This window comes from Cervus elaphus, chromosome 18 (genome assembly GCF_910594005.1).
Source record: "Cervus elaphus chromosome 18, mCerEla1.1, whole genome shotgun sequence".
Lineage (NCBI taxonomy): Eukaryota > Metazoa > Chordata > Mammalia > Artiodactyla > Cervidae > Cervus > Cervus elaphus.
In genome coordinates, this window is record NC_057832.1 from 118,997,594 (window position 1) to 119,007,930 (window position 10,337).

Sequence of the window (10,337 nt, forward strand, 5' to 3'; positions counted from 1 at the left end):
TGCTGCCTGGCAGCTCCCCCTGCCCGCCTTCCCCACTTCCCCGCCCAGTCCCCTCCCCAACCCCATCACCTCCTCCATCCTTACCCCTCCCCCATCACGACCTCCCTCCCCCTGCCCCCTCCCCCACCCCATCACACCCTCCATCCTTGCCCCCCACCCCCGTCCCCTCCTCCACCCCATCATACCCTCCCCCATCACAACCCCCCCTCCCCTTCTCCCCTGGCTGGCCGGGGCAGCATTTCGGGTGGTGGAAACACCTCTTCCCATCCTAGATCCAAGGTGGTGCCTCCCTATGTGGGTCATTGACTTTTCACGTGTGAAACAACATGGTTGGACTCCACGACCTGCAGGTCCCCTCCAGCCCTGACTTCTCCCAGCAGATGCCTCACTATGTCCCCCTCCACCCCTTTGTGGTCGGTTCCTCCAGAGCCTGGGGCGCCCCCACCCACCCACCTATCCCAACACTGTCCCTTGGTCACAAAGGGCAGAGAAGTCACTCAGCGCTTGGCTTTTAGGATGTTTATTCCCCACGGTCCTGGGGTGGGCAGAGGGGACTGGCCTTCTCCTTGGGGGAGTGGCTCCTGGTTGCGGCCAGACCTCGGTGGGCAGGTGGGTGGGTGGGCAGTTAGAAGAAGTTGGCCACCCTGCGGAGGGACTGGACGCGCGCGCTGTGGGCCTCCCAGTCGGAGAAGCTGCGGAAGTCGCCCCTCTCCACCAGGTACATGCGGCCCCGGTAGTTGGGCTCCTCGTAGAGAACCCACCTGGGTGGAGGGGGGCAGGGGTCAGGGGCCGGGGCTGACCAGATCCTGTACTTGAAGCCCCACAATCCCCCTGACCCACAGCCGCCACCCCACGCCCCTCCCTGCCCAGACTACATATCCTGGGGCGTCATCAGGCAGCTTGTCTTGGCCACGGGTTTACATGTCTCTTTTTCAAATTGAAGTCACAGGAGACAAAGGATGAAAGCTCCATGGGTAACGAGCAGAGCCCAGAGCCGGAGGTAGCATCCCCCACGGGCAGCCTCCAGTGACCCCCTCACCCCTCTGAGCCTCGCCCCCTCTTAAGTAAAGAGGGGCCTGAAGTCCCTATAGTCAAATCTTAGCTCCTACCTCCCTGTCTTCTTTTCTAAACAAGCCCCTGGGACTCCCGGGGGTGGGTGGAAGTTGGGGCTCAGGGCTCAGGACACCTTCTACCCAAAGGTATGACTCTGGCTTCACAAAATACAATTTAGCCAGCAAATGGTTGTTTTGGAATTCTACCCCCAGAACCCCAGGTGCCATCAGCTTGGGGCAAACCTGGAATTTCTGAAGGACCCTTGGGTCAGAGCCCAGGACCCAGCAGCCTACATCAGTTATGCCAGGAAAGGTGGGGAGCGTCTTCCTTCAGTCCCTGGCATCCTGACCCTGTGCCTTAAGGGATCCCATAGACGCTGTGACAAGAGCCAGGCTCCTGGGACCCATGTCTTGGGGCTCTTCTCCTGGGGGCTGGGGCTGAGGTCTGGGGAGACCCCAGGCTCCGGAGCAGGGACAGTCTGACTTGGAGCCAAAGGCCTGGCTGTCATCCTGGCAGGGCCACTCACTGCAGGGTAGGGATAACTTTCTGGGCCTCAGCTTGCTGCTTTGTAAAATGGGGACACACCGTCCACCCAGCCAGGTAGATGGGGAGGAGATGGCCAGCTTGGGTGCACACAGGGGCCGTGAAACTTGGCCCGATGGGCGTGCACAGTGGGCGCACAGCCTGCCTCGGCTGGTGGAAGGACCACAGTCAGCCACGTGGTCCACCAGAAGTGAGGTGCATCTCCTCAGGGAGGCCCGCCTAGGGGGGCTGGGCGCTTGGTAGGAGAGAGGTCCAGTGCAGGGTCAGTGAAGGGTGGGCAAGTGGGCAGGGTCACCCTGCCCAGAACAGGCTTCCCCCGGCTCAAGCAAACCAGAGCCCAGCCCAATCCTAAAGAATGACTATCTGCAAAGGGCCCCCTGCCCTTTGCAGGGAGGGTGGGCGGGGGCCCTCTGGAGCCCCGTGTCTCCTCAACCTGGCCTTCCTGGGCCAGGGAGGTGGCTGGGGGAGGGAGGGAAAGGGTCTCGGGGCAGGGGACAGGCTGCCCCTCTGCTGGGGGGTCTGACCCACCCTGGCAGGCGGGGACTTGTGGGCGGCAGCCAGGTGGGTTCTACTCACGCTCCGTCCCCGTACGCCTTGATGGCATTGACACAGTTCTTGGTCCAGCCCCGACTCTGAAGGAAGGGACAGTCTTCCTCGAACTCCAGGCACTGGCCCGTGAAGTTGCAGCCCTCGAAGATTTCTAGGCGGAAGTGTTCCCCGTGCTGCGGGTCCCCACCGAGAGTGAGGAAGGGAAGAGGGTGAAGGGAGTGCCCACGTGTGGGTGGGAGCGGAAACTCACCCAGGGCCCCGGGGGGCACCCAAGAGCTCCTGGGCTGGAGAGCTAGTGAGTGCCCCCTCCCAGGCCCAACACCCGCCCCTCAGCCCAGAACTTGCAGATAAGATTTGTTTGGATGAAAGGCATCTATTTCTTTAAAAAGATTCAGGGCCTCAAATCAGTCTACTCTCCCCTTTGTTCAACTAAAGAACCCAGGATCCAGAGAGGGCCAGCCCGCCTGGAACAGCGGCCACCCTCGGACCGGCTTGGGGCATTGGGCTTCCTCCTGCCCAGACACACCACCGCATTCCTGTGCCCATCACCCCCCTCAACCCCGCCCCGGGCTGCAGGCCACGGGCAGCTTTTAAAGGATAATATTTTACAAACTGTAACAGAACCTTTTATTAAAACATGAAGCCAAAAATCTAAAACAAATAAGAGATCTCATTTGCTGAAATCCCTGCTGACTCACTGGGCCGAGGACATACCCTCTTAAGAGTCCCCTGTATTTCCAAAAGCCGGAGGCAGGCCAGCTCCCCTTGGGCTCTGGCGCCAGCAGGGGCTGGGTCTACGCCAGAGCTGGCCCCAAAGACAGCTCTTTATGAGAACAGCATTCAAAAGATACCCGGGATAGTTTTCATACAAATAGCATTATGCAAGACCCAGGGCCAGCCATGGCAATTCCTTTTTTCCAAATGTCTGTGACCTGATGGGAAGCGTAGGAAAGTATTCTTATAATCTGAGAGACCGAAACCCAGCTGGGTTTGCAGCCCATGTAGAAAAGAGAGAGGTTGAGGGGTTTCCATTCAGGAGGCCCCTCCCCTGGGGGTCCTCAGATGCTTGTCCAGGGAGGCGCTCCTGCAGACACAAGGCCTGAGATGCCCCATGAGCAGCTCACCTGGCTGTCTGGAACCAGCTGTGTCCCGCCCTAGCTTCCAGAGCTCACAGGAGGCTGGTTAGGACTTGAACTTGGGCGACTCGTAAGGAATAGGAATGCCCAGTCCCCACACTAGGGACAACCAGACACATACAGTCTTTTGCCGAGGAGGAGTGACGCCCCTCATCATCCGCCCTGTGAAGTGGCGGCTGTCTGCTGGGTCCTGTCCCTTAGTTCCCGCTGCCTGGCCAAGGATACCTAAGCTTCTTCCATCGGCCGCTCCATCGAAGGCTCCCGAAAAGCGCTACAAGGTGACCTGGCTGGTGGACACACCAGGCCCACATGAGCCTTACTTTAGCTGAATGCTTCCCCCATCTGGTTGCAAATCCAAACTTCTGATGTTTCCAATAGCATTTTAAGTGGAAAACTCAGCAAGATTTTGGCATAGGAAATTGAAGCTGATACACGGCTGAAAACGCGGGCATGAAAACTCCCAGGGGCTCTCCGATTTGGTCCCCATGCGCGGGAGGGGCTAGGTCTGTGTGGGGACATCTCGCCGTCTTAAAGATCCCATGGTCTCACCCGTTCCTAAAGCTGGGAGGGTCACCCCCCTCCCAATACCTGTTCCATGTCTTGAGCAGACTCATGGAGCCCTGGATCACTCCAGCAGGAAGCCCCTCAGCCGGCCAGGTGGAGGACCCCGGCCCACTCACCATCCTCACGGGCCGACAGGAGCCCATGTGGTCGTTGTGGCCGTTCCAGCGGTAGAAGTCGGGGTAGTCGCCGCGCTCCAGGATGAACTGCTGGCCCCGGAAGTCGGGGTGGTCGAAGCAGACCCAGGCCCCACTCTCCACACGGACCGAGTTCACCCGGTTCATGAAGCCTCGATCCTGGAAGTTGTCACAGTCCCCGAAGACCTCCAGCTTCCTGCCAGTGAAGTGCTTGCCCTCATAGAGCGTGATCTAGAGGAGCCAGGTGAGAGGGCAAGGGTCGGGCGCGCCTCTCCTTTCAGTTCCGGGAATGGACACGTGGGGCCCAACAGCCCCACTGAACCCTGAGTCCCCAGGCCCAGATCTGCTGCATACACTAGGTGCTCAACCCTGTCTCTTGATTGGGTGAAAGAACACATGGATGTTAGGTTGAGGTCAGCCACAGTGCCCGGCCATCCCCACCCCAGGGGCCCATGGTTGAGCAGACAAATCTCAGAAGATCCGAGGAGACAGGCACTTCCCCTTTGTCCAGGGGCCCCTGTGAAAACTGGCTCTTTTCAAACTGCCACTGCAGTTTTTAAACTCAATTTTTGTTCATCTTTAAAACACAACATCCAAGGAAACACTTCCAAGAGAAAACACTTCACTCAGGACTCGCCATTATAACCAAATACTCAGTTTTCAGAAAGTCAGGTTTCTGGCATCCATCTGCTTCACCGGACAGACTGAATCCAACAGAGCCAAGTCAGGGCCCAGCGCGGGATTAACGGCTCAAAAGCAGGTTTTTTCAATGTAGCCCCGTCCCTTTGTGCCCTAGGCCACCCCTCCGGGTGACATGCATGTGTTAGATCTGGAGCTTTTCTAACCCAGTGGTCAGTTCAGACACCGTGTGCCATGGTGATGTAGCGCTGAAGGGTGTCCTCAAACTGAACACCGTGAACCAGATGATAACTAGACCTATTGATGATCATCTGGTAAGGGATAAAAATATCCAGTCACTGCGTCATACACCAGAAACTAAGCCAATCTTGTCAGTCAATTGTACTTCAAAAAAAAAAACAAAACAAAAACATGAACCATATCAACCTCAAACTCACTCCCTTTCTGCCGAGGAACCTAACATTCCAACCATTCGATAGCTCTTCAGGGGCTTCCCTGGTGAGTCAGATGGTAAAGAGTCTGCCTCTGCAATGCAGAAGACCTGGGTTTGATCCCTGGGTGGGGAAGGTCCCCTGAAGAAGGGAATGACAACCCACTCCAATATTCTTGCCTGGAGAATCCCATGGACAGAGGAGCCTGGTGGGCTACAGTCCACAGGGTCACAAAGAGTCAGATACAACTGAGCAACTAATACTTTGGGCTCCTAGAAGGGGCCTGGCAAAGTAACGCTACCTGGGCCGAGTGACGACAGCCATCATGTATGTGTGCTGTCACTGATGGTACAAACTGCCTCTCTGGGCCCCTTGGCGTTAAGTGAAGCCACAGGCTTTGGCCAAAGGGACGTGTGGGGGACTCGGAAGCTCTGAAAACTCCTCATTTCTCCTCTCTCCCTCTGCCTCTGCTGCTGTCAGGGTGTCGCTCTGCAGCACAGAGGGTGCGTGGACCGTGGTGGAGGGGAGCTCTTGGGGCTGTTTGTTACTGAGGCATAACCTAGCCCGCGCAGACGGATGCAGTAATACTCACTAACCTTGAATGTAGCCCCTGGAGACCAAAAGACAGGGAGCTAGCGAAGAGGGGGGGAGGTCCAAGTTTACCCTCCTTCCTGCACAAGTCTCTTTGAGGGCTCTCCCCACCCCCAGATATTCAAGGACAACTTGTCACCCACAGAATTCGGAGGCCCCCTCAGGTCTGAATGGTTGTGCAGATAACTAGTCCCAAGTGCCCCTGGGCAGATTCTGAGGAAGGAGAAGCCACATTAGAACAGCCTCAGGGAAAGAAGCAGGGGCCCAGGGCCTGCAAGGCAAGGCAAGGGTCCCCCACCGCAACCTAGGCACCCTTCACAGCTCACCACCCTGGCCTGCTCCTGGTTGGTGGTGGAGGTTGGGGCCCCAGGGCCAGCACTTGCTGGAGGGGCTAGAAGAGGTGATGGGGGTACTTCCTAACCCCCACATCACAGAGGCCCTCAGCCAGGGCCAGGCTACCCTGGGGTTGTCAGATGCAAAGGGCACGCACGAAGCAGCAATTTGCCACCCTCCACCCCCAGCCCCCATCCAGAGCATCAAGAGCCACGGAAGGGGGTTCTGGGCCCCGCCCCGGGGCCGGCGGTTACCTCGGGCACTCACCTTCCCGGAGCGCTGCGCCATGGTGCACCTTGGGCGCCTGGAGTGCGGGTCCGCGGGCGTGCAGGGGGCCCCAGATATAGCGGGCGGCGCCCTGCTGGCTCAGCGCCGCCCCGACAAAAGATTTGCTGGGCCGGCTGGTTAGTGCTGTCGGGCGTGCTAAGCCCGCGAGGGGCCGCCCGGCCGGTGGGACTCGCCCCGCCCCCGTCTGGGGGGTCTCCCCAGTGCTCACGGGGGTCACGGAGCCCGGCTCGGCCCCCAAGGCCGACTGTCCCTCGGGCTCAGCCTGCCTGCTAGCCCTGCTGAGTAAGGACCACACACCCCCGCTGCCCCGCCCCGCCACTGGGGCGGGGGTCTCCAGGCTCCCCTCCTCCATCCTCCCCCTCATCGAGCCCTGAGCCTTCCCGGACAGAAAGACGGCCACTCCCCTCTCCCACCCGGACCGGGCTAAGCCTGTTACTGAGTCGTTCTCTGGGTGAAGGATGGACCCCAGGCTCCAGAGGGCAGAGATGACAGTCCCTGCCTGCCCCCTACCTTCTTCTCTTGCCCAAGCCAGATTTGTGCACCCCACCCACAGTGAGGCGAAACGAACCCGGGGTTGGAGTTTGGCACAGAGAAAGGTTTCTTGCAAAGGAGAACCAGGCGACTCATGCTCAAAAGGCTGCAAATCCCGGGTGGGTTTCAAGTGTTTTTAAAGCAAGGTGAGGAGGAGAGTCACAGGGTGTGAGCTATCAGCCCTGGGACAAGTCTCTGATTGGTTGATGGTGAGGCAATGGGGCAGTGTCACAGGGGTTAACATGATCAATCCCGAGGCTCCAGTAGGTCTGGGGGCTACAGTGCTCACGGTCATCAGGTAATTAACTTCTTCCATTTGGTGGGGATTTTAGTTTAGCATCTGTAAAACAACTCAGGAAACGTGCACAAACATTGTTACCCAGCTACTTCAGGGAGGAACTGAAGATTCTGTGACTGTACTCTTCAAATTCTCACCAGTTCTCCTGGCCCAACTACTATCCGTTTTTATCACTACATGTTCACATCATTCCAATCACTAATTCTTTTTTTTGTTGTTAATTAATTTGTTATTCAGTCACTAAGTCGTGTCCGACTGTTTGAGACCCCACGAACTGCAGCATGCCAGGATTCCTTGTCCTTAACTATCTCCCGGAGTTTGCACAAACTGATGTTCACTGAGTCAGTGATGCTATCCAACCATCTCATCTTCTGTTGCCCCCTTCTCCTCCTGCCCTCAATCTTTCCCAGCATCAGGGTCTTAATTAAAGTTAATTTATTTATTTTTGGCTGTGCCAGCTCTTCAGCTGTACCCATAGGCGTTTTCTGGTTGGGCATGTGGGCTCTTAGTTCCCTGACCAGGGATTGAACCTGTGTCCCCCTGCATTGGAAGGCGACTTCTTAGCCACTGGACCACCAGGGAAGTCCCCCAATCATGAATTCTTGAGCCAGGCTTTTGTGACTCAGCCGAGGCCTGGGAGACAACAGCTTTTCTATAAATAAGAAGCAGGCAGGGGACGTGGGAGGAGGAGGGGGTCTGTCCCAGGAAGGCCCCTTAGGGTCCTGCTCCGTTACACTGTGGTCTTAGCTCCCAGCCCCACTGGATCTTTTCTGCTCCAGCAGCACACTGGTCTGCCCCCCCACCCCCCAACACACACACATCTCCATGTCTGGTGGTGGTCCTGAAGCCTCCACTTCTGTCTTGCTCCTGGAATCCTGTCCTCTCCCACCCCCGGTCAATGCTCACCCTCAATCTGTCGAGGTGTCACCTGCCCCAACTTGAACCCCCCACCCCTTGCCAATGGGCCGCAGGGTTCGGCATCCAGACCACCCCGAATGGCAAGGACGGGTTTACAGAAACACACAGCCCTGCCTCCGCTGGGGGCTTTCTAGGGCGTGGAAGTTCTTGGCCCATGACAGAGGCTCGGAGACAAACCATCAACACTGCGGCACAAGATGCGCAGCCCTCAATGGCTGGGAAGATGAGATGGGAGCACAGGAAACAACGCGGGGCCGCTAGCCGGGGTGACGGGCCAGCCTGGAGCTCGAAGGAAAGAGACATCGTTTGGAGCAGGGGACACCTCGGGGGCTTCCCAGGGCACAGCGTGGCGAGGAGTGCGTGTGGGCGCCGTTTGAGCTGTTCTCGGGAGGGCAGGTGTTACCGCCATCTCACGGATGAGACACTTCAGGTTCAGGAAAAAGAGGTCATGGATTCTGGGGGTTCAGGGGGGCCCTGCCCCTGCTCTGGGAGGCTGTCACATGTAGTACATATGCTACAACCCGCATGTCACCTTGCATCCAAAGTCAGGCCCCCCAGGGGGCCCAGGCCTGCCCCTTGCCCCCCAACAGGCATCCACACTGGCCAAACCACACATTCTAACATTTGCCTTTGGATACGGGCCCTGTTGTGGAATATAATTAAAAGCAAGCTCTCCCAACCCAGAAAGCCCGTCCATATAGGTTAAAGAGAAGAACAGTCTTATTATGGACATTAAACCAAAGAGTGATGCCTCCCAGGCAATCTGCGGCAGTGACTACAAAGACAGGGACATCTCAGCCTTCATACAGTCAGGCAGACTTTCTCATTATGTTCATGTACATGTGCTCAAGGTAAAATTGCTAATTTTCTGTATCTGTATGCCCAGAGATAGGCTTTGCAATTCAGAATAAGGTGATGGCTGAAGTTAAGCCCTTCTCCTCCCAGGAAACTGGGAGGTGGGATGTTATTGTTTCAAAGAGATAGCTCCCAGCTGCTAGAGGAAAAACCTTCAGAGTATTAGGCTGGCAAGAGGCTTATTTAGCCGTCAAACTGATGCATATACATGAGAAAAAGAGAAAGGAATTCTTGAAGAGAAAGGAAGGGAAGTCTCTTCCCTTGTATTCAACTGGGAAAATTAAACCCTTTATTATTTTTTTAAACATAGGCTTCATTTTTTATAGCAGTTTTAGGTTCACAGCAAAATTGACTAAAAGTATAGAGAGTTCCCACATCCTGCCCAGCCCCACATATACAGCTTCTTCCACCATCAGTGTCCTAGCCCGAATGGTACATTTCTTGTAACTGATGAACCTATACTGACACATCATTACCACCTGAAGTCCATAGTTTACAATATAATTCACTCTTGGTGTCAAGTTTTGACAAATGTATATTATACATTTGATATGTATTTGATATGTATTTATCATCATAGCATCTTAAATATGGAATATTTTCATTGCCCTAAAAATCCTCTGGGCTCTGCTTATTCATTGCTCTTCCCCACTGTGCCCCAACTCCCAGCAACCACTGACCTCTTTCTTTTTTTATTTTTTTAATTTTGGCTGAGCAGTGAATGGCATGCAGGATCTTTAGTTTCCTGACCAGGGATTGAACCCGAGCCCCCTGCAGTGAAAGCCCGGAGTCCTAGCCACTAGATCACCAGGGAAGTCCTACGAATACTGTGTTTATGGGTAAAACAATGGGACAACTGGGGTTTCCCTGGTGGCTCAGCCGTAAAGTATCTGCCTTCAATGCAGGAGACATGGGTTCGATCCCTGGGTCAGGAAGAGCCCCTGGAGAAGGGAATGACAACCCACTCTAGTAATCTGGACTTGGAAATCCCATGAACAGAGGAGCCTGGTGGGCTACAGTCCGTGGAGCCACAAGAGAATCGGACACAGCTTAGCAACTAAACAACAATGGGACAATTGCTCACTGCCGGTTACAGGGTATCAAATACCCCTGGGCCCTGCCAACTGAAGGCTTCCCTTCCTCTGTCATTCTGACAAGCACCTTCAAATTTCCAAATGATCCCAAGGACCATTCTTGCCCCCTTCGAGGTTCACACCGTTAGTGAAATTGTTGGGACAAGCGTGAGCATACCTTCAGCTACATGGGATGCAGGAGAGGCCCCCCGACCCGTGGGTTTGTGTTTCGCTGCTCAACATCATCCATCAGTATGTTGGCACGTCTGCGTCTGCTCTACTGTTTACTGCTTATTCTCATCCTTTGTCCACCTTGCCCGAGTCCTTCCTGACTGGTGTGTGTGTGCGTGTTAACCTAAACCCATTACCTATTCCTTTGTGGTTGGTCTGTCTATCAGCCT

At 55.7% G+C, this 10,337-nt stretch overlaps 1 protein-coding gene across 1 annotated transcript; it reads right to left on the reverse strand.

The window, feature by feature from the left end:
- Nucleotides 1-510: 510 nt before the first annotated feature.
- Nucleotides 511-6,794, reverse strand: CRYGN (crystallin gamma N). Its single transcript, XM_043872737.1, has 4 exons — nucleotides 6,241-6,794; nucleotides 3,962-4,210; nucleotides 2,173-2,318; nucleotides 511-761 (listed from the first exon to the last, which is right to left on the reverse strand). Exons 1-4 carry the CDS (start codon nucleotides 6,259-6,261, stop codon nucleotides 626-628), a joined length of 552 nt encoding a protein of 183 aa, XP_043728672.1. The 5' UTR covers nucleotides 6,262-6,794; the 3' UTR covers nucleotides 511-625.
- Nucleotides 6,795-10,337: the final 3,543 nt, after the last annotated feature.